This window comes from Mytilus californianus, unplaced genomic scaffold, assembly GCF_021869535.1.
Source record: "Mytilus californianus isolate M0D057914Y unplaced genomic scaffold, xbMytCali1.0.p SCAF_5, whole genome shotgun sequence".
NCBI classification, from domain to species: Eukaryota; Metazoa; Mollusca; class Bivalvia; order Mytilida; family Mytilidae; genus Mytilus; species Mytilus californianus.
In genome coordinates this window covers 101,253,309-101,280,020 of record NW_026262701.1, presented here as the reverse complement: position 1 = coordinate 101,280,020, position 26,712 = coordinate 101,253,309, and the positions used below count along the sequence as shown (strand labels likewise).

At 33.4% G+C, this 26,712-nt stretch overlaps 1 protein-coding gene across 1 annotated transcript; it reads right to left on the bottom strand.

Moving 5' to 3' along the window:
* Positions 1-19,094: 19,094 nt before the first annotated feature.
* LOC127702172 (uncharacterized) lies at positions 19,095-20,913 on the bottom strand. The gene is made up of 2 exons (XM_052206279.1): positions 20,648-20,913; positions 19,095-20,078 (listed from the first exon to the last, which is right to left on the bottom strand). Exons 1-2 carry the CDS (start codon positions 20,730-20,732, stop codon positions 19,564-19,566), a joined length of 600 nt encoding a protein of 199 aa, XP_052062239.1. The 5' UTR covers positions 20,733-20,913; the 3' UTR covers positions 19,095-19,563.
* Positions 20,914-26,712: the final 5,799 nt, after the last annotated feature.

Sequence of the window (26,712 nt, the reverse complement as noted above, 5' to 3'; positions counted from 1 at the left end):
GAATCGCCAAAATAGCGCTTACTTTATGGTATGAGTTTTGCTCATTGATGAAGGTCGTACGGTGCCATGTACTTGTTCACATAGATGACAAAGATCCTTATTGCTACATCCTCTCCTTTGTGTAGATATAAGAAGATGTGGTATGAGTGCCAATGAGACAACTCTCCATCTAAGTCAAAATTTATAAAAGTAAACCATTATAGGTCACAGTACGGTCTTCAACACGGAGCCTTGGCTCACACCGATCAGTAAGCTATAAAGAGCCCCCAAAATTACTAGTGTAAAACCATTCAAACGGGAAAACCAACGGTCTAATCTATATAAAAAACGAGAAACGAGAAACACTTATGAACCACATCAACAAACGACAACTACTGAACATCAGATTTCTGACTTAGGACAGGTGCAAACAAATGCAGCGGGTTTAAACGTTTTAATGGTACCAAACCTTCACCCTTTTTCTGAAACAATAGTGTAACATCACAACATAGAAAGACACACTATAAAATATCAACTGAAATAGCTTAACTCAATCAAAGGACATATTAACACCATTGAACATACACTGAACAAATAAATTTGACCTATGATACAATGTAAATACAAAATAAATAAACTAAGGGAAGAATAATAAAAGTAACATGTTATATCGGTATGAAATGTTAAACAATTAAAGAAAAACAATCTGCTCGAACAAAAATATCAGCCGTTTGCAATAACTTTAAACACAGGTAAATGAAAACAATTTTGTTGTTAGGTATACGTATACAGTTCCAATAGAGAAAGGAAATATTTTTACAAAATAAATAATTTTGATGTTCATAGTACGAAGTGAAAATTTATAGTAATACCAAACACTTATAAAAGCTGGTATATAGACAGATATAACCCTGAATAACATTAAATAACAAAAAAGCAATACAATTAGTATCAACAGGTCAAATAAACAAGAAAGTACGATTTGAGAGTACTCGCAGTTACTGACAGCTAGTTAAAAGCCAAAACAATTAATAATAAAAAATCATGCATCAGAGACTAAAATCATGTACATGTTTAGATTATTTTTGTAAATCTTCCAGATGGTGAAATTTGTTCAATTTTCAACACAATTCTCAATGGAGGTTACCCATTTCAGTTATTCAACTATTCATATACACGGTCACAACTTTCCAACATTTTAGAATATTTGTATATATACGGAAAATGTTAACCTCATGTTATGTACACACTTACAGAAATTTTGCAGGTATTAAAGATTTTACAGTAAAATTCTCTGATTGTAACACAATATAATAATGCTAACCGGAACCGCCAACCCCTTTCCAAAACAAAAAATAACAACAAAAAACAAAAAAAGACCATCTTGGTCCATTATTGCTCTTCTGATCTGTAGTGTTTGTGCTACAAATTATTACTTACTAAATCCAATTTTATATAAACAATTTAACGTTATGTTTTTATTCATATGAAACATGATTTCATTTTATAATCCTGAAGCTCGTGGAGGATTGTAATGCGACATATATAATGATTTTTTCCACTGAGATAAAAAAAAAAATGCGTAATAAAGACATAAATTCACCACGTGGACGATAGCATGATACCTATAAATATTTATAATTTATTTTGTAAATACCCATCAGCGATGTTGCTATAGTACACAGTCATTATTATACGTATAAGTTATACGTTTAAACAAGCAATATATTCATAAAAAAGTTAACCAAATTTGTTTATCTACTAGATATTCTGTGTTGTAGTCAATTATTTATTTTTCGAGTTTTTGGTGTCACTGGATTTTTTTTAAATGGTGAGTGGGGGGGGGGTCAAATATATATACAAGCAAGCAAATAAAAATTGAAAAGTAATCCTTCATTTAAATGTGTATTGTTGAAGACACTATGTCTTTTGCCTATTTATATAGGTTGGTTGATGTCTTATCGACGTATTTTTTCGGGTAGGTGTGGGTGCTGCCTCATTGACGTATACCCCATGTCTTTAAGTTTTCGAGCACAGTTGTCTACTCTTTAATTTTGTTTTGTGAACAATAAACATAGAATGGTATATAAAATATCTTGTTTCGGTGTAAATATAACGATTTGAATAAGACGGAGCAGAAGGAGGTGTGGGGTAAACGTCAATTAGACAGCAAGACAACAACAAAAATAACCAAAAGGTATCTGGAGGTCAACATACGGTAAAAGACAGATGGTTATGCAATATATTACAAGCTCGGTATTGCCCCGGCTTTAAAAGTTTTGGAATAAATTAAACAGAGACTATGAAGATCTGTCAACAACACCAAATAACCCTCCCGCCCCCCAAAAAAAAAAAATAAAAATCACGGTGTTAAACTAGTTTTTTTATATCTCAAACCTCTCCTTTGTTACCTCGATTTGTGGACTAATATATTTATCAGTATAGGAAAGGCTCTTTAACCTGTACCAACTATATGTAAAGGACAAAAATACAAACAAACAAAGACAAAAAAATACCGTATTAAAACACGACAGGACAAAGCCGTACAGAATATCAATGCAGAAAAACAATACATCATTTCAGTCTTGCTTCAAATTATAAATGAGTGAATCGATCTTTTATACCCGAAAATACAAGACACAATGATTGTAGAGAAACAGTATAATAACAACTTCCTTTAAAGAAGTTTATTAGGTTATAAAGGTAAGTACAGTGAAGGAAAATAAATTTCTATACGAGCAATGATCTTGTTTCCTAGTCCCATTTTAACTACACGATGTGTAATTCATAGATATAAGAAGATGTGGTATGAGTGCCAATGAGACAACTCTCCATCCAAGTCAAAATTTATAAAAGTAAACCTTTATAGGTCAAAGTACGGTCTTCAACATGTAGCCTTGGCTCACACCGAACAGTAAGCTATAAAGAGCCCCCAAAATTACTAGTGTAAAACCATTCAAACGGGAAAACCAACGGTCTAATCTATATAAAAAACGAGAAACGAGAAACACTTATGAACCACATCAACAAACGACAACTACTGAACATCAGATTCCTGACTTAGGACAGGTGCAAACAAATGCAGCGGGTTTAAACGTTTTAATGGTACCAAACCTTCACCCTTTTTCTGAAACAATAGTGTAACATCACAACATAGAAAGACACACTATAAAATATCAACTGAAATAGCTTAACTCAATCAAAGGACATATTAACACCAGTGAACATAGACTGAACAAATAAATTTGACCTATGATACAATGTAAATACAAAATAAATAAATAAGGGAAGAATAATAAAAGTAACATGTAATACCGGTATGAAATGTTAAACAATTTAAGAAAAACAATATGCTCGAACAAAAATATCAGCCATTTGCAATAACTTTAAACACAGGTAAATGAAAATAATTTTGTTGTTAGGTATACGTGTACAGTTCCAATAGAGAAAGGAAATATTTTTACAAAATAAATAATTTTGATGCTCATAGTACGAAGTGAAAAAAGCATTACAATTAGTATCAACAGGTCAAATAAACAAGAAAGTACGATTTGAGAGTACTCGCAGTTACTGACAGCTAGTTAAAAGCCAAAACAATTAATAATAAAAAATTATGCATCAGAGACTAAAATCAACTAAAACACATCCCAGGGATTTAGTATTTTAACGTCATGGACAGTCAAATAAGACATGACTTGTGCAATGCCAAAAATAAATGTATCGACAGACAGTAGGATAGTTAGGAGTTTAACCTCTTTATGAACGTGGGTGTGTCTTTATACATCCCGTTTGAAAAGAATACAAATTTAGTTATGTTTTAATTTGCTGATGACAAAATCGATATTAGTGCCAATGTAAACTATATTCAAAGATCTAATTACAACATTGGTAAGATAACCTTTACTAATAAGTTTGTTTAAAGGTTCGACGAGTTTACACGGATCACATAGTGATTTCCGCGCTTTAAGGTAGATAGGGTGTCTTCCTCCATCTTGGATTTTGATATACCAGAAAACAATCGGTCTAGATCTTTAATAAAAGGTGCAAATTTTGAGAGTAGTAGGTAATTCATGTGTAAGAATTTTCATTTCAATAACGAAAATGATCTATTTTATCATATTTATGGTTGTATTTTATAAAAACAAGAATACTTTTGTTTGATTCTATTTTTTCCAACTTTGCCACATTAGGGGAGGCAACTCAAATGTAAGGGCAGATAATTCAGATAAAGTTACATTTACAATAGAATGTGTTAGGAATTTACCTATTTTATTATGTAGCAAGAAAACGGGTCCCGTGACCCCATTTTTTCTTTTTCTTATCTGAAAGCATACTAGTAGAGCTACCTTCTCATATTTTATCTCAAAATTCTATGGTGTAGTTTTCGTTTTATGGCAGAAAATTGGTTTTTCCATGCATAATCTATACAAAATCTGTCAATTTTGCACAACCTGAGGCGTGAAAATAAGCCCCGTGACCCATTCTTTTTATTATTTTTTTTTAAAAAGCATGATATAAACTACATTTTGGCAAATTATTAAAAAATTCTATGGATTATAATTTAGACACCCCATCTACCTTAAGTACAATATTACCGTAAAATTTAGGATGTGAAATACCGTTTTTAATCAGTTTTCTACAGGTACATACCTGTTTGTATCATCATTTGTACATGACGATTTCATAAATAAAATGTGTTTTCCGGGTGCGGGAGTTTCTCGCTGCATTGAAGACCCATTGGTGGACTTCGGCTGTTGTCTGCTCTATGGTCGGGTTGTTGTCTCTTTGACACATTCCCCATTTCCATTCTCAATTTTATTTCACTCAAGTTGAGTCTGTTGGTGACCAAAAAAAAAAAGAAGAAGAAAAGAATATTGATTAACATCAATAATAATCATTTTTTTTTTTATATAAATATCAGTTTAAGTCATCGTGATTGATTTTAATAGTCTTCTCTACGTATTGTCATCAAATTGATCTATGTCTAAAAATCTATTTAGTTTTAATTTTGATATGCCCCCTCCCCTTCTAGAATGTCTAGTCTACTAATGTACGTACGAAGAATATTGAGGAAATCTCTGTGACATTTTCAGGAAGAAGAAAAATAAATTGAATATGGTACGGAAGACTTTTGTTTTCATAGCAACAGCATAATATAAAATTAAGGAGATGTGGTATGATTGCCAATGAGACAACTATCCACCAAAGTTCAAATAAAGTGGATGTAAGCAATTATAGGCAACTGTACGGCCTTTAACAATGAGAAAACCCCATATCGTATATTCGGCAATAGAAGGCCCCGACATAAACCTATTTTGCACAAAATTTAAATGACAAATTATTCTCCATGTTTGTTACAGTGAATAAGCACTAGTACATGATAAATCAAATACGATTTAGTGGTGAAGTTGAGATCGTTCCTTCGTAAATTTTACGGACGCCTTCACGAGTTGGTTTACCGTTATGGAATATCCGTTTCACAAATGGCAACGGATATGTTCCAATTGTAGTAACTACAATCCCGTTCCCTTTTCCCCGAATGTGACTTAACGAATTAGACATATCACCGGGTTTGTACTAACATGAGGAACACGACGTTTGCCACATGTTGAGAAGGATCTGCTTACCCTTCCGGAGCACCTGAGATCACCCCAAGTTTTTGGTGGGGTTCGTGTTGCTCAGTCTTTGGTTTTCTATGTTGTGTTTTGTGTACTATTGTTTGTCAGTTTGTCTTTTTCTTTTTTAGCCATGGCGTTGTCCGTTTATTTTCGACTTATGAGTTTGAATGTACCTTTGGTATCTTTAGCCTCTATTTTAATGTTTTATAACATGCTTCAGTATAGTTATAATCATTAAACTCCTCGCGCCCAACATCACACACAACACAAGGTTGAATTTAGAAGGGAGATAATGATTTTTTATTTACAATTCACAATGTCATATATAATATATCGACTTGAAATATTAATGATGTAGACGTGTAGCACAAGGTTTAAACATAATAAACGATGCATTTCTATCGTGCGCAGGACGTTTTCGCTTTTCTTAACGTTTTTTTACAGCGCAAATGTCAAATAAATTGAAGGGCCAAATGTCCACCAACGGATGAAAAAATCTTTTTGCATTATCAGTATCACGTTACCAAATATTACATTTTTTAAATGGATTTTAGAAAAAACATACACTGAGGAACTATAAGACAGCAAAAAAATACAAATATGTGAATCGGAATATGTCTTTTGGTTATTTTTGTCGTTAAAATGCAGTCTTATTGACGCACTCCAAAACTTTTAAAATATGAAAATAAGGAGATGTGGTATGAATGCCATTTCGACAACTATCCACCAAATTTAAAATGAAGTGGTAGTAAGCAATTATAGGCCATCGTACGGCCTTCAACAACGAGAAAACCTCATACCATATAGTCGGATATAAAAGGCCCCGACATGAAAAATGTTAAACCATTAAAACGAGAAAACTAACGGCCTAATTTATAACAATCTAATTTACGAAAAACAAATATGACAGACATGAACCAACGACAACCACTGAATTACAAGCTCCTGACTTAGGACAGGCACATAAAGAATGTGTCGGGGTTATACATGTTTGTGAGCGCTCAACTCTCCCCATAAACTGGGACAGTGGTGTAACAGTACAGCATAGGAACAAACTATAAAAATCAGTTAGAAATGGTTTAACTTAATAGATCGGTACGAAGCACATAAAACGACTAACATAAAAACAGTAGACACAAAGCACCGATATAAGAGTACTCGCAGTTACAGAAAGTTTGTTCAAAGCCAGTTACAACTAATAAATAATTCATGTTCTCCCAGACTAAAGTATCAATCAGTACACATACAACGGATTTAATAAAAGACGTCATTAACACTCTGAAAAACGCATAACCGTGTGCAATGCCAAAATATATAAACAGTATCAACAGGATGTAGGATAATGAGTACTCGTAACTCTTCATATATAGCAATACATATTTAGTTATGTTTTAATTTTTCAAAAACAAAATCAATGTTAGTACCGATAAAAACAATATTTAAAGATTTTACTACGGTGTTAAATTGACAACTTTGAAGAATAAGTTTATTCAAATGATCAACGAGTTTACATAGATCGTATATAAATTTACGGACTCAATAAACATCATCACCGTAAAAATTTGGATGTGATGTGATATCCCGTTTTAATAAGAAGGTAACATCCAAACTTCCTAACAAAATCTATGTATCAATGCAGGAACATATATGTAGGACTCGGAACCGCGATGGTCACGCTGAAGTGCGATGGTCCACGCTGAAGTGCGTTGGTTAACACGCTGAAGTGCGTTGGTTAACACGCTGAAGTGCGATGGTGACATTGTGACGTTAACTTGTTGATAGCTACGCTGAAGTGCGATGGTGGTTACGCTGATGTGCGATGGTCTTCATGTGACATTGAGTAAAAAGCAAAATGTACATTGGCTGCATGAAATAACATCATTAAGATTTGACCAAAGTAGCTGCTAGCCTCGCATTTGAAAGATCGTTTAATTTCTGTTCAGGTCAAACCAAAATTTTTTTTAAATCTAATTTTACAGTTGCCAATTCTCCGATTAGCACGTAGCAGTATGGAGTCAGAAAATAGATTGGATGGTTCAAATAAGCATAATGGGTTTGAGTGGAAGAAAATTTCTTTTTATGGGGTGTTCATGGGCGATAAAAAAAAAGGTCCAGCGTATGTGGTTATATATAGTACTGAGCAGGGTCCATCTCATTTTATAAAATATAATGTGTTCACGTCATGACAAACTTAGAAATTTCTCCCAACAATCATTCATCCATTTATTTGATGTCGGAACAGTGTCAAAGAAGTAAGAAATAGCCAATTATATCTATGCTTGATTTATAGCGTGACGTGTCACGTATTCCCCCAAAAACTTTAAAATTAGCTGCATCTCGCTGAGGTGGAGAAATTTGGAAATACACAAAACTGTAACTACAATAAAATTATGCTAGAGTGCCGGTGTTCTTACAAAGCAGGATTTATCTTGGGAATAAAACAACATTATATCAACTTGATATAGCAAAAACATAGGTAATAATTAATTTTATTATTTAATTGTCTACACAAAATCACGTGACGCATACTTGAAGTCAAAATTTATATCTAAATCAATATATTTTATATATTGTGCAAAAAGTTTGTGGCATACGTCAGAACACTGGTTAGCACATTTGCTGACCAAGTTCATCTTTCAGCTGCTTTGTTTCCCACGATTTGCTGCCTGAAATGGTTTAACATAGTTTTGTAACATCCACCTGTACTGCTCAAAACTGTTCGGGACTTGTATCGTTCGTTACATTTTATTTTTTCATTCCTTTCTTTCCTTGCCTGCGAATCAATGTTGAATTTTTAAAAGTGACATTGTATTTGAAAACGTCACTATATTCAAGTGGCATGCAAAACCATCGCACTTCAGCGAAAGGACCATCGCACTTCGGCGTGGACCATCGCACTTCAGCGTGACCATCGCACTTCATCGTCCCCATCGCACCTCCGAGTCCTACATATATATTGTTAGATATACTGTTCTCAGATCAATGAAAATTTTTTGTAAAACTGTTGATTAATTTGGTAACCAAATCCCTGCCATAACAATTTACCAGTTATACATAAATTACGTTCTTTGAAAACTAAAACACAACTATACAGACAAGGGCATAGCGAACAAGTTGTGAAATATACATACTGTAAAAAGAGGTCAAAATTAAGAAACATCACCGTCTAAAAATGAAAAATGAGAAATAGGAACGAAAAATCGTCTCTTTTTTTCATAAATTCTAGTAAACAATTTCCCGTTTTAAACTGATATATCCAAATCTAGACTAAAAAGGACAATTATTTCTTTCCGCAGTAAAATTCGAAAATACTTGATTATTTAAACAAAAATGTCATCAAGGTAACGGTAATTAAGTATTGGTTAAATATAATTTAAACGGACCTTTGCCGAGTTTGGCCATAAACTGTGATTCATAACAATACAGGACTTCCTATATATTGTAAAATTATTTTCAAAGTCTTTCTTTGAAAGCTCCCATATTTAACGAGTCAAAGTTCATTCACATTTTTATGGTGTCTGTTAAAGATTAATGAATATTTTCACCTTATTCCTCACGGCCCATAATCTTCGTCAATAAAATCTAAAAGAGGAAACAAATCCCAGGAGCAAACATTGTCGTTAAAATTACAATGCATTTTTATTAAGAATGAAAACTATAGTTTCGATATCATATTTACTTATTATTGAACTAACTTCATTAAAAATTTATCGAATGACAAAAAAACAACCTATCTTTTTTTCTCTCCAGAGTATGATTAATATAATAACTGTCACACGTGTATTGTTTCTTTATTAATTTTATATTCGTATATTAGATCAAATATTCTTGCCAAACACGATCTCTTTAAATACAGTCACTAAAAAACAATCACAATATTTTGTTATTTACAAGCATGGCTTTGCATTTGACTCTGGTAACAGTGCGTACTATGGCTCAGATCAAATGTTTGGACCACGAGATTCCTATTCTAATTTAGATTTGCAATAATTCACTAGCGACTGATGAGAACAATAACTTATTTTTTAATACAAAAATAAAACAAATAAAAAACCACTTAAGGTAGCTGGGGTGTCTAAATTTTCGATGATAGATTTTTCTTAAACTTCTGTAAAAGACTTCTTTCAAATTTCAGTATAAAAATTGGGAGTCACTGATCTTGTGTTTTCGTTAAAATACATTGAAATTAACGAAATCTCAGTTATTTTATATGTGTTATATAGGAGAAACTTTAGATCAGTTCTGCCTAACGGTTCAGAAACATGGAGAACAACTCAAAAATTAGAAAGTCGAGTTAGAGGATTTGAGGGACGCTGTTTGAGACGAATTGTTAACATCAGATGGCCAAATGATAAATATTACGAACAGTTAACTACCAGAAAGAACAAGTGTGATGAATATAGTAAATGAGATCATCAGAAGTAGGTGAACTTGATATATTGTACATATATTGAGAATGGTAACAACCGGCATGTGAAAAAAGTGCTGACATGGACACCACAAGGGACAAGAAAGCCTGGTAGACATAAAGACACATAGAAAAGAGACATAACAGGAGAGATAAAAAGACATGGTTACACCTGGAATCAGATAGAGAAAATCGCGAAAGATAGAACGAGCTCTCTTGTTGATGCCATATATGTTCAAGAACATGAAGAGGATTAAGTAAGTAAGTAAGGGGAAACTTAATTTTTCCTTGTTAAGGAAACATCAAACGGTAGAATTGGTTAAAATTCAATGATACAATTGCTTTTCATTTATACTTCAAAAATATCAAATGTAAGAATAGGGGGTCATGGGCGTTATTTTCTTGAAAAATCAAAAAAAACACAAATTGTCCTAGCAAATATTTGTTTTTATCAGTTCTAAAAAGGATTTTTTTCTGAAAATTTTAAATACACTTATTTTTTTAATAGTTTAATATTAAAATTTCAAGTTTTAGCTGTTTCTGTTGAATATTGAATGATACTTGGTCAACCATTTTTAAAACAAAGTATTTTTGAAACATGCCCAATAATGATATTCCCCATTTCCATTCTCGATATTATGCTCAGAAAAAGACACCCGATCTACCTTAACACTTTTGATTGGTTGGTTTTTTGATTGATTGGGTTTTCCTTAAAACGTCCAGAGGCCAATGTTGGCTATGAAACGTCCGAATTATCAAAAAAGAAAAGAAAAAAAGTTTCCTGTCTTTTCCGAAATATCGAGACAATATGATCCTAACTGTATATCAAATAAATCATACTGCACGGGGGGTCTCAACATGGGATTTTGGGTACAGTTGTGCCGCTGGGATTTAAAAAACGCCCCCCATTCATATATATTAGATAATTGTGAAATCCCTACCTATAGATATATTTCACAGCGAAATCATAACCCATTCAGTATAATTTTTATATTTGGCAATCAAATTCTTTCAGAATTTAAAATTAAGCAAGACACACAATGAGAATAAACGCAACAAAATTAGTGCAAATAGATCGATTTATTACGCAATAAGTGCAAAAGGTTCGATATGTGACCTTTTTTTTTACTATACACTCTAGTGGGTAAAGATTATTAATACACCTTATCGCTATTTGTCCGCCATTACTGGACATCACACAGGTTCCCGTAAAATTTTGACGTCACAATACAAAATATCTGACGCCACAATGGAAAAGTGATTGTTGTATGACGTCAAAAGTTCAAGCGGGACAGATTCTCGGGTCAGCCGGGAATAGCGATAAGGTGTATTGTGACAGTGTAATAAAATTTGATCAATAACAAAACTTGTGTCAATAAGTTTCAGCAGATGTGGAAATTTTAATGACAAAGAGTTTGGGAAATTCAGTGAAGATCGTTGCACAACAAACTGAAAAATTATGACCCATTGATATATATCACAATTGGTCAATTTACTACCTATTGATATATTTCATCGGTTAAATTGCATCCCATTGATATATTTCACGTATCAAAAAAGGGAACCATTCCATCGGCACATATGTTTATACCTTCATATAGGAAGAGACCCCCCCGTGTCATACTGTACATAACCAAAAATTGATTTTTTGAAAACATGACTTACAAATTTAAATGTGATTGCAGTATTATGTCATAATGATAGAGTGTTAATATTAATTGCAATCATTACTATGCTTTTAACCGTCTTATGGGTGTAATTTGTGCTTAATAAAGTATTGAGTATTATGTACAGAGGAATTTTATAAATCCTTCTCCGTGACAAAAGAAAGAAAAGGAAGCAACAGCTATTTTAAAAATAAGCTAGATCTAGTTAAGGTGGCTCGGCCCTTTAACAGTGCGCATATTTTAACGCATGTTTCTAACGACGAGCGCCTTGGAAACGGTCGCTTTGAGGGGTTTTCTCAAAAATAGTTTTGACGACATTGGAACGCGGGCGTGTATGAAAGCAACCTTTCCCCGATGTCAACAAACCATGCAAAACGTTCTACAAAACATGAAATTATACGTACGGTTAAGACTACAGAGTGGTTTGTTTATTTTTCACATAAAAAGGACAGAATTATACATGATATATTAAAGCATAACATTAAAAAAAAGAAAATATAAATATTGACATGTACGACTGTATCTGGTGCGTTCGCCCCTTGGATCCGTTCGCACCCTATTTTCATTTAAACACTGGTTGAATATATCAAAAGATGTCTTTTAGATGTATTAGTATATATATATATATATATATGAAAATATTTTGCCAATGACACAACGTTTAACAACGTTTAACCGTAAACAAAGGATAGCGATGTAAACAACTGCATGTCACCTTACGGCTTCAGTGGCGGATTCAGAACTTTTTGTAAGATGGGGCTCACTGACTGACCTAAGGGGGGCCACTGCAGTCATTCTTCAGTGATTCCCTGTATAATCAACCAATTTTTTTCCAACAAAGGGGGGGGGGGGGGGGGGTCGGGCCCTCCCAGCCCCCCCCCTTTTCCCCCTGGATCCGCCTAGCCTATGGGCTTTCAAAAACAAGTAAAACCCATATAGTATGCTATTATAGTATAAAGGCATCGGGTATCATCTGCACGCTATAAATAATAAATAAATAAATAATAGTAAATAAGCGTTTTTTAGAGTCGGCAAAGTATACAAATAGAGTCAACATAAGCTCTAATGAGCTTTTAACCGTTTTATCCGCTTGGCGTATTATAACATTTTGTTACTGTCATACATTTCTTTTTTACTTGAAATATCTTCATTTCCAAGAATTGGTAGGATCTTATTCCGGAGTATGTGAAATATTTTCCGACTGCAAAATTTTGATAATAGTTACGTATTTTTTATTTGCCATACATTTTTGAACATAACAATTCCGGAGTATGTGAAATATTTTAACACTGCAAAATTTTGATAATAGTTAAGTATTTCTTATTTTCCAAAAAAAATTTGGACATTACAATTTTCAAACAAAGACTAAATACTTGACAGTCACACATAACATTTTTATTTAAAGATTTATATACTTTATCAAATAATGGGCACGGAAGTATATCTAACAAATTTTCTCGTATCATGATTCTATGATTTTTGGAACTCTAGTCCTATAACATGAGATCTCGGGGCCAATGTTTTCTATTTATGATATTTTCCTTTTACTTATTTCGATATTTGTTAATTTGTTAATTTTCTATTTTCTGTTGTATCTTTCAATATGCCAACAGAGTTCGCATTAAAAAAAAGAGGAAATATCAGCGTAAAAACTAAAATAATTGATTAAGAATGAGTTATTATAATAGTCTAACGGAACTGGAGCAACACATTTTTTGTTTTACGCAGAAAAAAAACCAGACACGTCAATAATTTGCAGATTTCCACCTTTGATCATGTAGATGAAAATTGGTCAAAAGCAACCGGGACCTTACTAGTATTCCGACCTTATATATCGGTATATGCTATTATCCCTCAATACCGCATGCTTTGCGGAGAAGCGCAAAATATTAGGTTTGACCAAGTCGGGATTTTGCCTAGGACACACATCCGCAGTCTACCGGGCAGTTCCAAACACTACCAGTTAAAGACATTATATATAAACAAAATCTATACTACTTACTAGGTTCAGGAAAAGTTGGGATTGTTATTTAAAAACTCCGCGCCCAGTACACAGGGACGCTATATTAGTCGGTGATATTGGCAAACTTTTAACTTCTGTCTTACTTTTTGACATGCGTTCTTTTCAAAAGGGAAGCTAATAAGGGAAGATCTCGATTTAAAAAAAAATAAAGTGCAGTGTGTCATTGCGGCAAGAAATATAAATGAAACTGACTTTTTTAATGACGTGTGAACACTGGTTTGCCCCACCTGCTAGCTGCAAAGAAACGTAATTATCGGCCTATGATGATAATATGGAGATGACTTTTAAATTTGAAGTTTGGTGGATAGTTGTCTCATTGGCAATCATACCACATCTCCTTATTTTCATATCGTAGGGTATCGTAAGGAGGGGGGGGGAGCACTTCAATACTTAATTGATAGGGGTGCCGCTTAGGCCCACCTTTTGCATATAATTTATATTTCAAAAATGTATAACTTTTCATATATTGCGTAGGTAAAAATGTAATCTTTTCCCTATAATGCTTGAGTTTCATGTAGTGTAATATAAGACTAGAATACCAGTGTTAAAAGAGAAAATTTGGTTGATAAAATCACACCCGGGAACACCAAGAGAGATGACAGACGGAAAAAGTTATGGAAACTTTATTGACCTTATCATATATTTTTGAGTTTTCCCGACCTATTCACATATTTTCAAGCTTGAAAAGGTGACCTATTCCAGCGACACGTCCTATCACCTTGAATATAGGAAATACACCCACCCACCCCGAGATAAATACGCAGCCTCGTAGGGTAAAAAGGAGGAACTTCTTCCATACCAAGCATGCATTGTCCATTCATTTTCTAGTGGCAGCAGTCCATATAATTTTTGTGTTAACAAGAGTGCACAAGCTGAAATGTCTCACCTGCTTTACTAATCACCATTCATGATTGGTTTAAGGTTGATATTCCTAAAGATTAAGTTTTACTACAAGTATCAGAAAAAATTGATATTATCAATGATCATGAAAATGATCAGATAAACCAATCCAAGCCAGCCTTACACAGTGGCAGAACCACAATTTTTCATGAAAGGGGTAGGGGGACTGCCTAAGAGAGGCCTGCTCCAGTCACGCTTCAGTGATTACCTATATAATCAACAAATGGTCCCTCCCCCCTAAATCCGCCTCTGTTACAATCACCCCATCTACCAACTATTTTGAAACATATATATAGTATGCCAGTAACAGACAAAACCATGAACATGAGGTTAAGTTCAGATAGACCCTGCAAGACAGGCATATTTGTTTTTCATTCATTATTTTGTACATAAATCATGCCGCTAGTTTTCTCATTTGAATTGTTTTAAATTGTACATTTGTCATTTGGAGGCCTTTTATACCCAACTATGCAGTATAGGTTTTACTCATTGTCGAAGGTTGTATGGTGACATTTAGTTGTTTATTTCTGTGTTATTTGGTCTCTTGTGGAGTGTCTCATTTACAATCATATCACATCTTTTTACTTAATATTTCAATATATACATTTAATAATCATACCATACACCAAATATAATAACCTATTGATTATACAATGTAGCATGTTAAAAGAGGACTTACCATTGACCAATGAACCTTGCAAATGTGGTCAATGACAACTGCCAGACAGACATGTACTCCTTACATTTGTGAATCATTGCATAGTACATATAGTTTATCTACTACATGTACTTTTAGTATTAAGAAAAAACAGACAAAATCACAAAAATCAAAGCACGAAAGCGCTGTAAAGGCAGTTAATTACAGGTTGTGTGTATTTTAAGTCCAGTTATATCATTATCTTGCATAGTACAGTGTACTTATCAGAGGTGGCTTTCAGTATTTAAGATTTAGAGTTCTCTATGTCATATTCTGAGCACTATATGAAGGCGATTGTTCTCACTTGTTTATGAACTAGTGCATTATGTCCAGTTTGTACCTTTTTTATCTATGTTTATAGTCAAATTAGTTATCAAAGGTACCAGGATTATAATTTAATACGCCAGACGTGTGTTTCGTCTACATAAGACTCATCAGTGACGTTCAGATCAAAATAGTAACAAAGCCAAACAAGTACAAAGTTGAAGAGCATTGAGGACCCAAAATTCCAAAAAGTTGTGCCAAATACAGCTAAGGAAATCTATTCCTTGGATAAGAAAATCCTTAGTTTTTTCATTGGCAATCATAACACATCTCCTTATTTATATAATGATCTATATTCAACGACCTCAGGTATTAAAAAAATGTATGTAACTAAACTATGATGGGAAACCTTTGACTTCTTTCTTTATATAAACTTTTGATTTGGTACCATAGAACTATGTAGAGTAAATGTACATTGCAACATGTCAACTCTTTCAACTCCAAGCAAAATTATATTTCCAAGCATAAAGTAATTTATGAATGAAATAAAATGCTCCGCTGGGGCGCAGCTTGATACGACCGCAGAGGTCGAACCCTGAACAGTTGGGGCAAGTATGAACACAACATTCAAGCTTGATTCAGCACTGAATTTGGATTGTAATTAAATATTTGACACAGCATAGGTTTCTGACACAGAATGAAAGTGGTCTAAGATACTTAAAAAAAATTAATTTACCTATTCAAACCATATCATTATTATTTGCTTTTATATATAAATCAGAAATAACCAATTTAAAATGGAAAATTTTAAAGAAAAAAAAGGAAAAAGAATCCCCCCCCAAATTTTTTGAACCCCCTTATGATTCATCACCCCAAAACTCAATCCCAGCCTTCCCTTTGTGGTATGGTACCTTGCAGTACAATTTCAGAGAGATCCATACACTTGAACACATGTTATTGTCTGGAAACTAGAAAAATGCTTGTTTTTTGGCCCCTTTTTGGTCCCAAATTCCTAAACGTTTAGGGCAATTACCCCCAAACTCAAACCCAGCTTTCCCTTTGTGATATGGAACCTTGTAGTACAATTTCATAAAGATCCATACACTTACACACAAGTTATTGCCATGAAACTAGAAAAATGCTTGTTTTTTGCCCCTTTTTGGCCCCTAATTCCTAAAATTTGGAGGCAATTACCCCCAAAATCAATCCCAGCATTCCCTTTGTGATATGGAACCATGTGATACAATGTCAGAGAGATCCATAGACTTACACACAAGTTATTGTCATGAAACTAGAAAAATGCTTGTTTTTTTCCCCTTTTTGGCCCCTAATTCCTAAAATTTGGAGGCAATTACCCCCAAAATCAATCCCAGCATTCCCTTTGTGGTATGGTACCTTGCAGTACAATTTCAGAGAGATCCATACACTTGAACACAAGTTATTGTCTGGAAACTAGAAAAATGCTTATTTTTGGCCCCTTATTCCTAAAGTTTTTGGGCAATTACCCCCAAACTCTATTCCAGCTTTCCCTTTGTGATATGGAACCTTGTAGTACGATTTCATAAAGATCCATACACTTACACACAAGTTATTGCCATGAAACTAGAAAAATGCTTGTTTTTTGCCCCTTTTTGGCCCCTAATTCCTAAAATTTGGAGGCAATTACCCCCAAATTCAATCCCAGCATTCCCTTTGTGATATGGAACCTTGTGATACAATGTCAGAGAGATCCATAGACTTGCACACAAGTTATTGTCATGAAACTAGGAAAATGCTTGTTTTTTACCCCTTTTTGGCCCCTAATTCCTAAAATTTGGAGGCAATTACCCCCAAAAATCAATCCCAGCATTCCCTTTGTGATATGGAACCTTGTGAGATCCATACACTTACACACAAATTATGTCTGGAAGTTACAAAAATGCTTATTTTTGGCCCCTAATTCCTCAACTGTTGGTACCATAACCCCCAAAATCAATCCCCACTTACCTTTTGTGGTATTGAACCTTATTTTAAAATTTCATTGAGATCCATTCACTTAAACTAAAGTTAGAGTGCGAAAACTAATGTGTCTTCGGATCACGACACCGACGACGACGCCAACGTCATACCAATATACGACCACAAAATTTTTTTGCGGTAGTATAAAAAGGAGTTCTTAATTAAGAAATAAACTGATTCGCTGAGCGCAGCTGGATACACCCGCAGAGGTACTACCCTGAACAGCTGGGGCAAAAATGGACACAATATTCAAGCTTGATACAGGTCTGAATTTGGATTGTAATTAAATATTTGACATATTATAGTTTCTGAATAAATGTAGTCAATGAACTTGAAATCGGTTATATGAATTGAATTTATATTCAATTAAAGATTTCTTGCTGTTGTGCAATACACCGTGCTGTTGTGCAATACTTAATAAATCTGTTGCCAGACTATAAACAAATAAAGTTCAATTTCTTCTCAATGTCATATTTGAAATTTATGAAAATCAATAGGGAGATTACATCAATAGCTATAAATAATTCACCAAAGTTTCATGTGAACTGCTTAAAGCATTTTTGAGTTGTTGTCCAAAAACTGGAAAATCCCCCCTTTTTTAATGAATAAAACCCCACAACTCAGAAATGTAAAATCTAAAATTTATAAAATTCTAAAGGGAGCTTACGGATTGATAATTTAGTCTTAGATGCAAGATTTTTTTATCAGTTGTTAGTGGCTTTGAACTAGCTGTCAGTAACTGCGAGTACTCTCAGATTTGTACTTAGTGTCTTTTTGTTGTTTGGATGTACAACTACCCGACCACGTCCACTTGTATTTGTATTTATCCATCTGATGAGTTTAGCCTCTTTCAACTGATTTTTATAGTTCTTTCTTATATTGTACTGTTACACCACTGTCCCAGGTTAGGGGGAGGGTTGGGATCCCGCTAACATGTTTAAGCCTGCCACATTCTGTATGTACATGTATGTGCCTGTCCCAAGTCAGGAGCCTATAAAAGTGTAATTCAGTGGTTGTCGTTTGTTTATGTGTTGCATATTTGTTATATTTGTTCATTTTTTTACATAAAATAGGCCGTTAGTTTTCTTGTTTGAATTGTTTTACATTGTCATTTCTGGGCCTTTTATAGCTGACTGTGCGGTATGGGCTTTGCTCATTGTTGAAGGCCGTACTGTGACCTATAGCTGTTAATTTCTGTGTCATTTGGTCTCTTGTGCATGTGTGGAGAGTTGTCTCATTGGCAATCATACCACATCTTCTTTTTTATATTTACATCAACAGATATAAAAAATTCACCAAAGTCAAGGTGAGACAACAAAACTTAGTTGTAAGATCTCTGAAATTTTTTACAGGGTACGAGTTTTTCTCATTGTTGGAGATTGTACGGTGACAGTAACACCTGTTACTGCTTAAACCCATTTCTTATGCACTTTAGTTTGATAAACTCACTGAATATCATACCACATCTCCTTATTTTAATATGCATTACAATTTACATGTGCATGTAATTGTAAATATATATATATCAGAACAAAATTCATTTGCGTCACTTTTATTTATGCATCCTTTGGCACAATACAAGTTCTTAAATTACACAACATACAACAACTAAATGTTATTTCAGATGAAAGATTTGTTTCAGTTTCATTCATAGGATTTATTAGAATTTTGTATGTTTTGCCAAGTCCAATAATTCGCTCTATGTGACATAGAGACATAGTTGACTAAACCACCAGGTGTCGAACATTCAAGAATTTTCAGTGTTTCTGTTTTTATTTGATGAAAAGGTTGCCTGAGCTCTAGGAGCTTTAGGTTTTATCACGGGATATTCTGTGCTGTCAATAATAATCCAAGTCGTAGGAAACTTTAATTTGAAGTTGGATGGTGAAAAATACCTGACTAAACCACTAGATGGCCAAGTGTTAGCCTCACACCACTGTTTAGACATAAAAATAATCCATGTATACACAATATTCTTAACACAAGATTCAATCTAGAATCTAGACAGTTCAAAGTTGGTTGTATGATGCCTCAATTTCATCAAAGTCATAAAAAAACTTATTTTCAACTGACACCCTATCAATTTGAAAATATATGTATCTCAAACAATGTGCTGCTGGACCAAGTGTGGTCAAAACAAATAAAAATTTAGTATACAACTCTAAACCGGTATAAAAATGCATGGCTGTGTCACGTGTCTTAATTTCAAAATTCTCTGCTGAAAACATAGGCATTGATGGTGTTTGCGTAATTCCATCTGTGAAGCTCAACATTAGCTCGGCAGTTGGTGGTGGACAGTCATAAATCCTTTCTGCAGTGTGAATGACTTCTTCAGGAAAACCAACTTTACAATCAAAACTTTCCTCTAGATTTCTACTACAATATTCATCAAGTTTAGTTCTTTTGTTTTCACAGGAAACTGCCCTGATTTTTCTTTTTGCGGACGATTCAGTCTCTTGCTTGGTCCAGGAAAATAGGCTGGGAATTGCAGTAGACTTAAGTCTCTGTATGGTGGGTTTGCGTCCTGAAAAAGGTTATAAAACATTAGCTTTTTATAATTAAATGAACTTCCATTAGCAATGTATACTTTGTACTACCTGGCGAAATATTAACTAGATTTATTCATTACAATCTGGATAAAACTATGTTTGCCTGATTCAATGTATGTTATGTAAATCCAAAGGACAAACAATGAGAGACTTATGCAACAAAAGTACATTGTTTGTACCTAAATAACTATAATATAGATGAGAGCATGTCATTGTTTTGTTCCTGTTAACATTGTCATTTATATTTTTCAAGAAAGTCTATGAGGCATAGCTTATGCATTCCTGTCATTACTACATTAGCATAATTACTGCTAAAATAATTCTCAGTATGATATACCTCTTGTAAGAAATCATTATAATTGTAGCAATCACCAAAAAATCTCAAACAGATCACATTGAATCGTAATCCAAAAAATTATGACGTCTTGAATTACCCACCCCCTTTTATTCTAAAACGATAATTGCGGTTGTAAACAGACTTTGTTTTATTCGCATGGAGATTACATATATAACTATATATTTCACAAAGAAAATAGAGTTTTACCATGAATAGTTTCCTGCACGTAGTCTTTTTCAGTAAAACGTGCCTTGCAAACAACAGCTGATTGAGATGGACTCCACGATATCATCGTGTTCTCGTCCAATCTGCGTATGGGCCATGGCGTTGATCCAACTTTTCCTTCTTTTTAAGTCATTTGGAAATGCATGTCCTCCTCTTAAATGACATCCAGGTACACAACAACAAGTACTTGGCATCGTTAATTAAAAATATAACTGAAATAGTTGCACAGTGCAGAAACCGGAAGAAGAGGAACATGATCCGCTACCACGGCGCCACCTATTCAGGAACGATAATTTGCTACTTTATATAACTGCGAAAATAACGTTAGACGGGTTCACGTGCATAAACAGAAATGCGCTTTAAATTGTATAATATAATTCATGTTCAGTCGACCTTTAATTATTATATCAACGACTGAAATGATTTATAAACATCTAGATTGCAGATAACACTCGAAATTAACCCGAGCTCTTTCCACACGGAATTCAAATAATTCTAGTTTGTCAATCGGTTGACTGCTTATAATGCAAAATACTAATATATCAAAAGTTTTTAAAACTAACAAAACACAATGATCGTTTCTCTATTTCCCAATGTAAATGAAATGAAACAAAAAACATTTTATATCGCAATAAGAAGAGGAGAGAATTCAACATTTCCGGATCTACTTGGAGTCTAATGACCCCCCACGTAGATAAGTTGGATATCGCGGAAGGAAGGATTAACCCGGCAACTAGAAAGGCATTAAAGCACTGCCTTTAAAAAATGATATTGACAAATGACCTATTGCAAACAGTATCTGATAAACAACCCTAATCAGGTAACTTTAACCTTGATCATTGATCCATGAAATGAGGTTGAGATCTTTGTAGCAATCTATATCAATTTGAGTGCATATCTTAATTTACAAAACAATATTAATCTGGATCATTGTGATACTGTAAATTTAGAAATTATTGTGAGGTTTTTATTAATGCAAATAATGCGACAGGGTGAATATCACATATAAGAACTTGCATTCTGAAAACTGAATTAATCAATTATAGATCTTGATGCAGATTTTTTTTGTAATCGCAATAATTAAACTTGCAATTTAGTCCATTCGTCAAAAATCGCAATAATAAATGCACGCAATAATTTCTGAATTTACAGTTGGTAAAATGTCAATTAATAGTGAGACACAAGTTTTCCCAGACAATATATAATTCTTTTGTTTTTTTGTTTGGTTGCTGTCTCATTGAACAAAACTGTATTTTATTTCTCCTTTTATCCAGAAAATATAACTATTGAAATAGAAACTGAATAGCATATGGATGGAAAACAAATGCCAAATGATGTAAAATAATTCAAGTTGCAGGGGTTGGTGGGGTAAAAGATGAGGCAAAGGCATGTGCATTTACCACAACTGCCACTTGGTATCATGTTTTCCAAAATTTACAAATCTCATAGCTACCTTCTGTAATAAAGACAACTGCATATATTGCAGTTTGCATATCAATGATTGTGTTTGCAGCAAAATTGACTACAGACAGCAAAAAAAAAATTAATTCAGCTCTATTAAAATTCATTTTTTGAAACATTTTTTATTTTTATTCCTCAAATGTCTATGAGATCAAATTTATAAAACATTTATTAGCATTGTTAATTTCAATATACTAGTAATTGTTGACATGTATACATCATGTACATGTACAATCATTAGCTCTATATTTTCAATATTTTTATATCAATATTAATCTTCAGTGTTTTTTTATAAGACTCAATAATCTGTATTCATCATTGGGACAGGTAGGTAAAGTAGGTCCTTTTGATCTTGGATTTTTTTCATGGATTTTGACAGCACTAAAGCATGATATAATTCCAAATTATAGTTGATCTTTGCTTCTTAAGTGGATTCTGACAACACATTTCATATAGACACCAAGTGTAGATGATCTTGGGATCTCTCATATGGATTCTGACAGTACTTTGATTATACATGTAGTTCCAAGTATTGTTGATCTTGGCTTCTAATGTTGGTTGTTCTTAAGTTTCAGCACTTTACATATAGTTCCTAATTGCAAGACAAGATGATACTGGCTTCTCCTGTGAATTCTGTCAGTACTTTGTCAATAGTTTCAAAGTAAAGTTGAACATTCCAGGACCTTTCACAACAAATCACTCCTTCCTCTTACATGTACTTGAAGCCTGAAATTAAATGTCAGAGTAATTCTGTCAGAAAATCAACCATGATTGACATTTAAAAGCACAATCTAATACATATTTTAAATTGACTATATCAGTCAGGGGACTTACTTAAATGAGTGATTTTCTAAATCACTGATTCAAGTAACATTATGTCCATAAAGGTTGGAAGTAAGAGTTGTCTTTCTTTAATAATCACCTATTTAAGTAGTACAAATTAATCACTAAACTAAGTGATTTAATTTTATTGTAGCTTTAAATATAGAATAATAATGATCCAGGGACTAATTATGTTGCTAGAATTATCAGAACCAACATCTGTGTTGATAGGATGACCAGGTCATGTCAGGTGATGACCTTGTACTAAATCTAGGATAATGACATAAAAAACACTTGTTTAAGTATCATACCTTAATTTCCTTCCAAAAAATCACTTCTTTAAGTATCATTATTTTAAGATGAAACCTTGAATTTTACAGAAAAAATAATCCCACTGCTGGGAAAAATCTGTTAAGAAAGTATCAGTTCATTATGTAAAGCCATTTTTAAAGCATTTTTTCAACTAAAATAGAATTTGCAGCCAAATGATTGTATCAAAGGCATAAACCTTGCTGCTTAAAAGAAGCAAAAAGTTCATTTTTTTCAATTTTACTAATGAAAAGATATTATCTAAACATATGTGTTTAAAATTTTGGTAAAACTACAAAATCACAATTTGTGACAAAACTTCGAATTTGCTACTTAAATAAGTGATTTGAAAATCACTTATTTCAATAAGTCCCCTGACTGCATATAAAGTTATATTAAAGGAACACAACTAAGGAACGGTAAGAGTGACACTACCCAACTTTTTACTTGATCTGAGTTTTGTTGTAATAAGTAATGTGTATAACATGTATAAGTTTCATAACATTTGGATGTCAGAGGCAACCTAAAGTTAGAGAATGGAAACAAAAAATTCAGCAATTTTTCCATTTGTAAAGGGGCATAGTTCTAGAACAATAAAAGTGACACCACCAAAAAAAATCAAATTTGATCTGTGTTCGTTGGTAATAAGCATTTTGTATACGTTTCATAACATTTGGTCGAGGCAAACTGAAGTTAGAGAATGGAAACCAATTTTGGGACGTACATGTACGTACAGACAGACAAGGGTAAAACTTAATGCCCCCTCCACTACGGCGTAAAAAAAAGAAGAATTTGTGGCAACAATACTGAGCAAACAAAATAAAATTACATGCACAGCAAGTGTAAATAGTGATTTTGTTTTTATATGTTGAATACAGGCTTTTCAGGGCATGCTGTTTCGCTGCCAGGGACAAGTTATTTCTCTCCCTAAAAATTCTGAAATGCAGCTGAGCTACATTTGTACTCCTCGTCAACCAAATTATGCTGAGGTGTCTTGTACCTTATTTGGAATATGGAATACATAAATTTTGTATTTAAAAATACTAAGCACAAAACAATAATGAATTTTTCAACTCAAATGTATGTGTTATTTGGTAAACAAGATAAGCCCTACGTGTATGTTTAAACCTGATACTTGATGTTATGAAATTTTTTAAACCTAAGAGAGACGGGTGGGGGGGAGTTTAATCGTAAACAAATTGTGATCAAGACAAATCCATCAATAAAATGTTTACAAATTAGGCCATTCATATTCTCAAAAAAACAAACGAAACCATCGAACCCCATTAGGGGACGACCATTTGATATTCTGGGGGGGGCCAGGAGGATTTTGAAAATAAATAACTCAGCCTTGATAATCACAAAAATAAATGGTTTGTTCTGTGGTAGTTTGAAAATAAATAACCTGACTTGCAATGTATTAAAAATAAATAACTCGGCAGGTCTATTTGAGAGCACGAGATTGCACCAGATTCTTCATAAAATTCAACTTTTTTTTCAAAAAAAATCGGGAATCACTTCCCAAATCTTTGATTAATAAAAGTATAAATATTATTTAAAAAACTTGAAATGTCTGAAAAATGGGTTTCATTTAACTTGAGGTATATTGTCTCAGGAACACTTAACTCACTTTTATTACATATGGCAGTAACTACATTCAGGCAAATGCCTCATGTAGGAAATTTCAAAACCAAAAGCTTGTCTTCATATCAAATTGTTTTCACGGCAAGTGTCTTGTAAGAAGCAAGTTCTGTTCTCCCTCAGACGTAGCTCCTGTTTTTTGGGGATCAATGTTTCTTATTTATTTGTCTTTTGTTCATTGATTGCCCTTCTGTATTCTGTTAGTGTTGCATTCCTTTTGTAATTTAGTAATTTTGTTATTAACTTGATCAAGAGTTTAAAAAAAAACAGCAGCCACATACTTAACTATGTGAATTAAATTTTTGCTTTATATTTGTCTTTTGATGTTGTTCCTAAAAACTTAAGTCTTACACTGAATCTATACATGTTGCTTTGAGACCAAAATATTGTCAAAAAATGATTAAAACAGAACTTTCATTTTCAGATTAAGAAAGGGTATGGGAAACACATTTTGCATCATTAGTTCTATAGCAACATGGGGCCTTCAGCGGCTCCAAAACCCTTCAAATTTTTTTAGCCTCGCTCCGCTCGGCATAAATGATTTGCAATACTTTTAAAAGACACTAGTTACAGCCAAACTTTAATATCTTGTATGTATGCAATACATGTATATGCAGTTGGGAATTCAGAAGATTCATTTCTACAGATGATGATGATTAATTCTGATTAAATGGTACATAATGATTGGACTATTCATGTATTATTTATAATAAAAAATGAATTTAAAAATTGTATGTTTTCAAATATTATAAATATAGTTGTGAAAATAAATAATCAGTCCCTTGCTTTAATGAAAATGAAAAATCTTGCTTCAACAGTGCAGAAAATGGATAATCTGTCCTCTTAGTTTACAAAAATAAATAACCGATCAAAAACAAATCCTCCTGGCCCCCCCCAGAATATCAAATGGTCGTCCCCTTAGCGGGTGGACAGGGGTAAGGGAACATGGGAATGAGGGATCAAGAAGTGAGAAAAGGGGGTATTATGTGCATGTCCGTTAGTAAGCCTGGTCTGAAGTGAAAATAAAAGTAACTAATTTGGTAGAAGTAAATCTTATGAAGATTATAAATAGAAACACCCTTTGATCTCGTGTGAGTCACTTTATTTTCAAACAATAAAAATAAACTTAATATATCTTTATTTTATTGTGTTATAGAACTATACTAACAAAAGCATGATTTAGATTAAAGGAAGGGTACAAACAGACTCAGGGTGCAAATGTAAAAGGGATGAACGTGAATTGGAGCGAACATGATTTTGGGTGAAAAGACAAGAATCCGAAAAGAGGGGGGATGAATAATCTGGGAAATATATTTTGCCATTTTTTTGTCTGGGAGCAAGGGGGATGAAAGTAGAAGTTAGGGGAGAAAATTTTTAGAGTCAAAGGGAAGAGAAATAGAGGTGCGGATGGGGAGTGGGAATCATGTTGGACTACATGATCCCCTGGCCCTGTCCGAGGGAAGTTATGGGGTACACCATTTTACTAGTCATTATAGACGTTAACGATAAATATTTTACTCCATTTGACCCTAACGTGGCTACAAAATTAGATTTTACGAATGACGATATAAAATCAAGTCTCATTTGACGCTAAAGGTAGATGCTGAAAATGACCATCCCCTCCACTTTGACTGTTTGACACTGATATTTTTCAAAACAGGCTATACATGTTCAAAACTTGCCAGTTAACATGTTAAGGGTCAAGTAAACACAAACATAAGATACCAGCCATAACGATTATACATAGAACAGAAATTTAGCCCATGCAAGGTTTCAGCCGCAGTGATTTTCTACGTAGCGAGTACTTTGAGATA

What these genes read in the sequence shown, in the direction of transcription:
- LOC127702172 (XM_052206279.1), bottom strand. Translation starts at nt 20,732, where the DNA reads ATGATATCGTGGAGTCCATCTCAATCAGCTGTTGTTTGCAAGGCACGT. An exon ending in CGTGCAGGAAACTATTCATG is followed by an intron (nt 20,079 to 20,647) that starts GTAAAACTCTAT and finishes AACCTTTTTCAG; the next exon opens with GACGCAAACCCACCATACAG.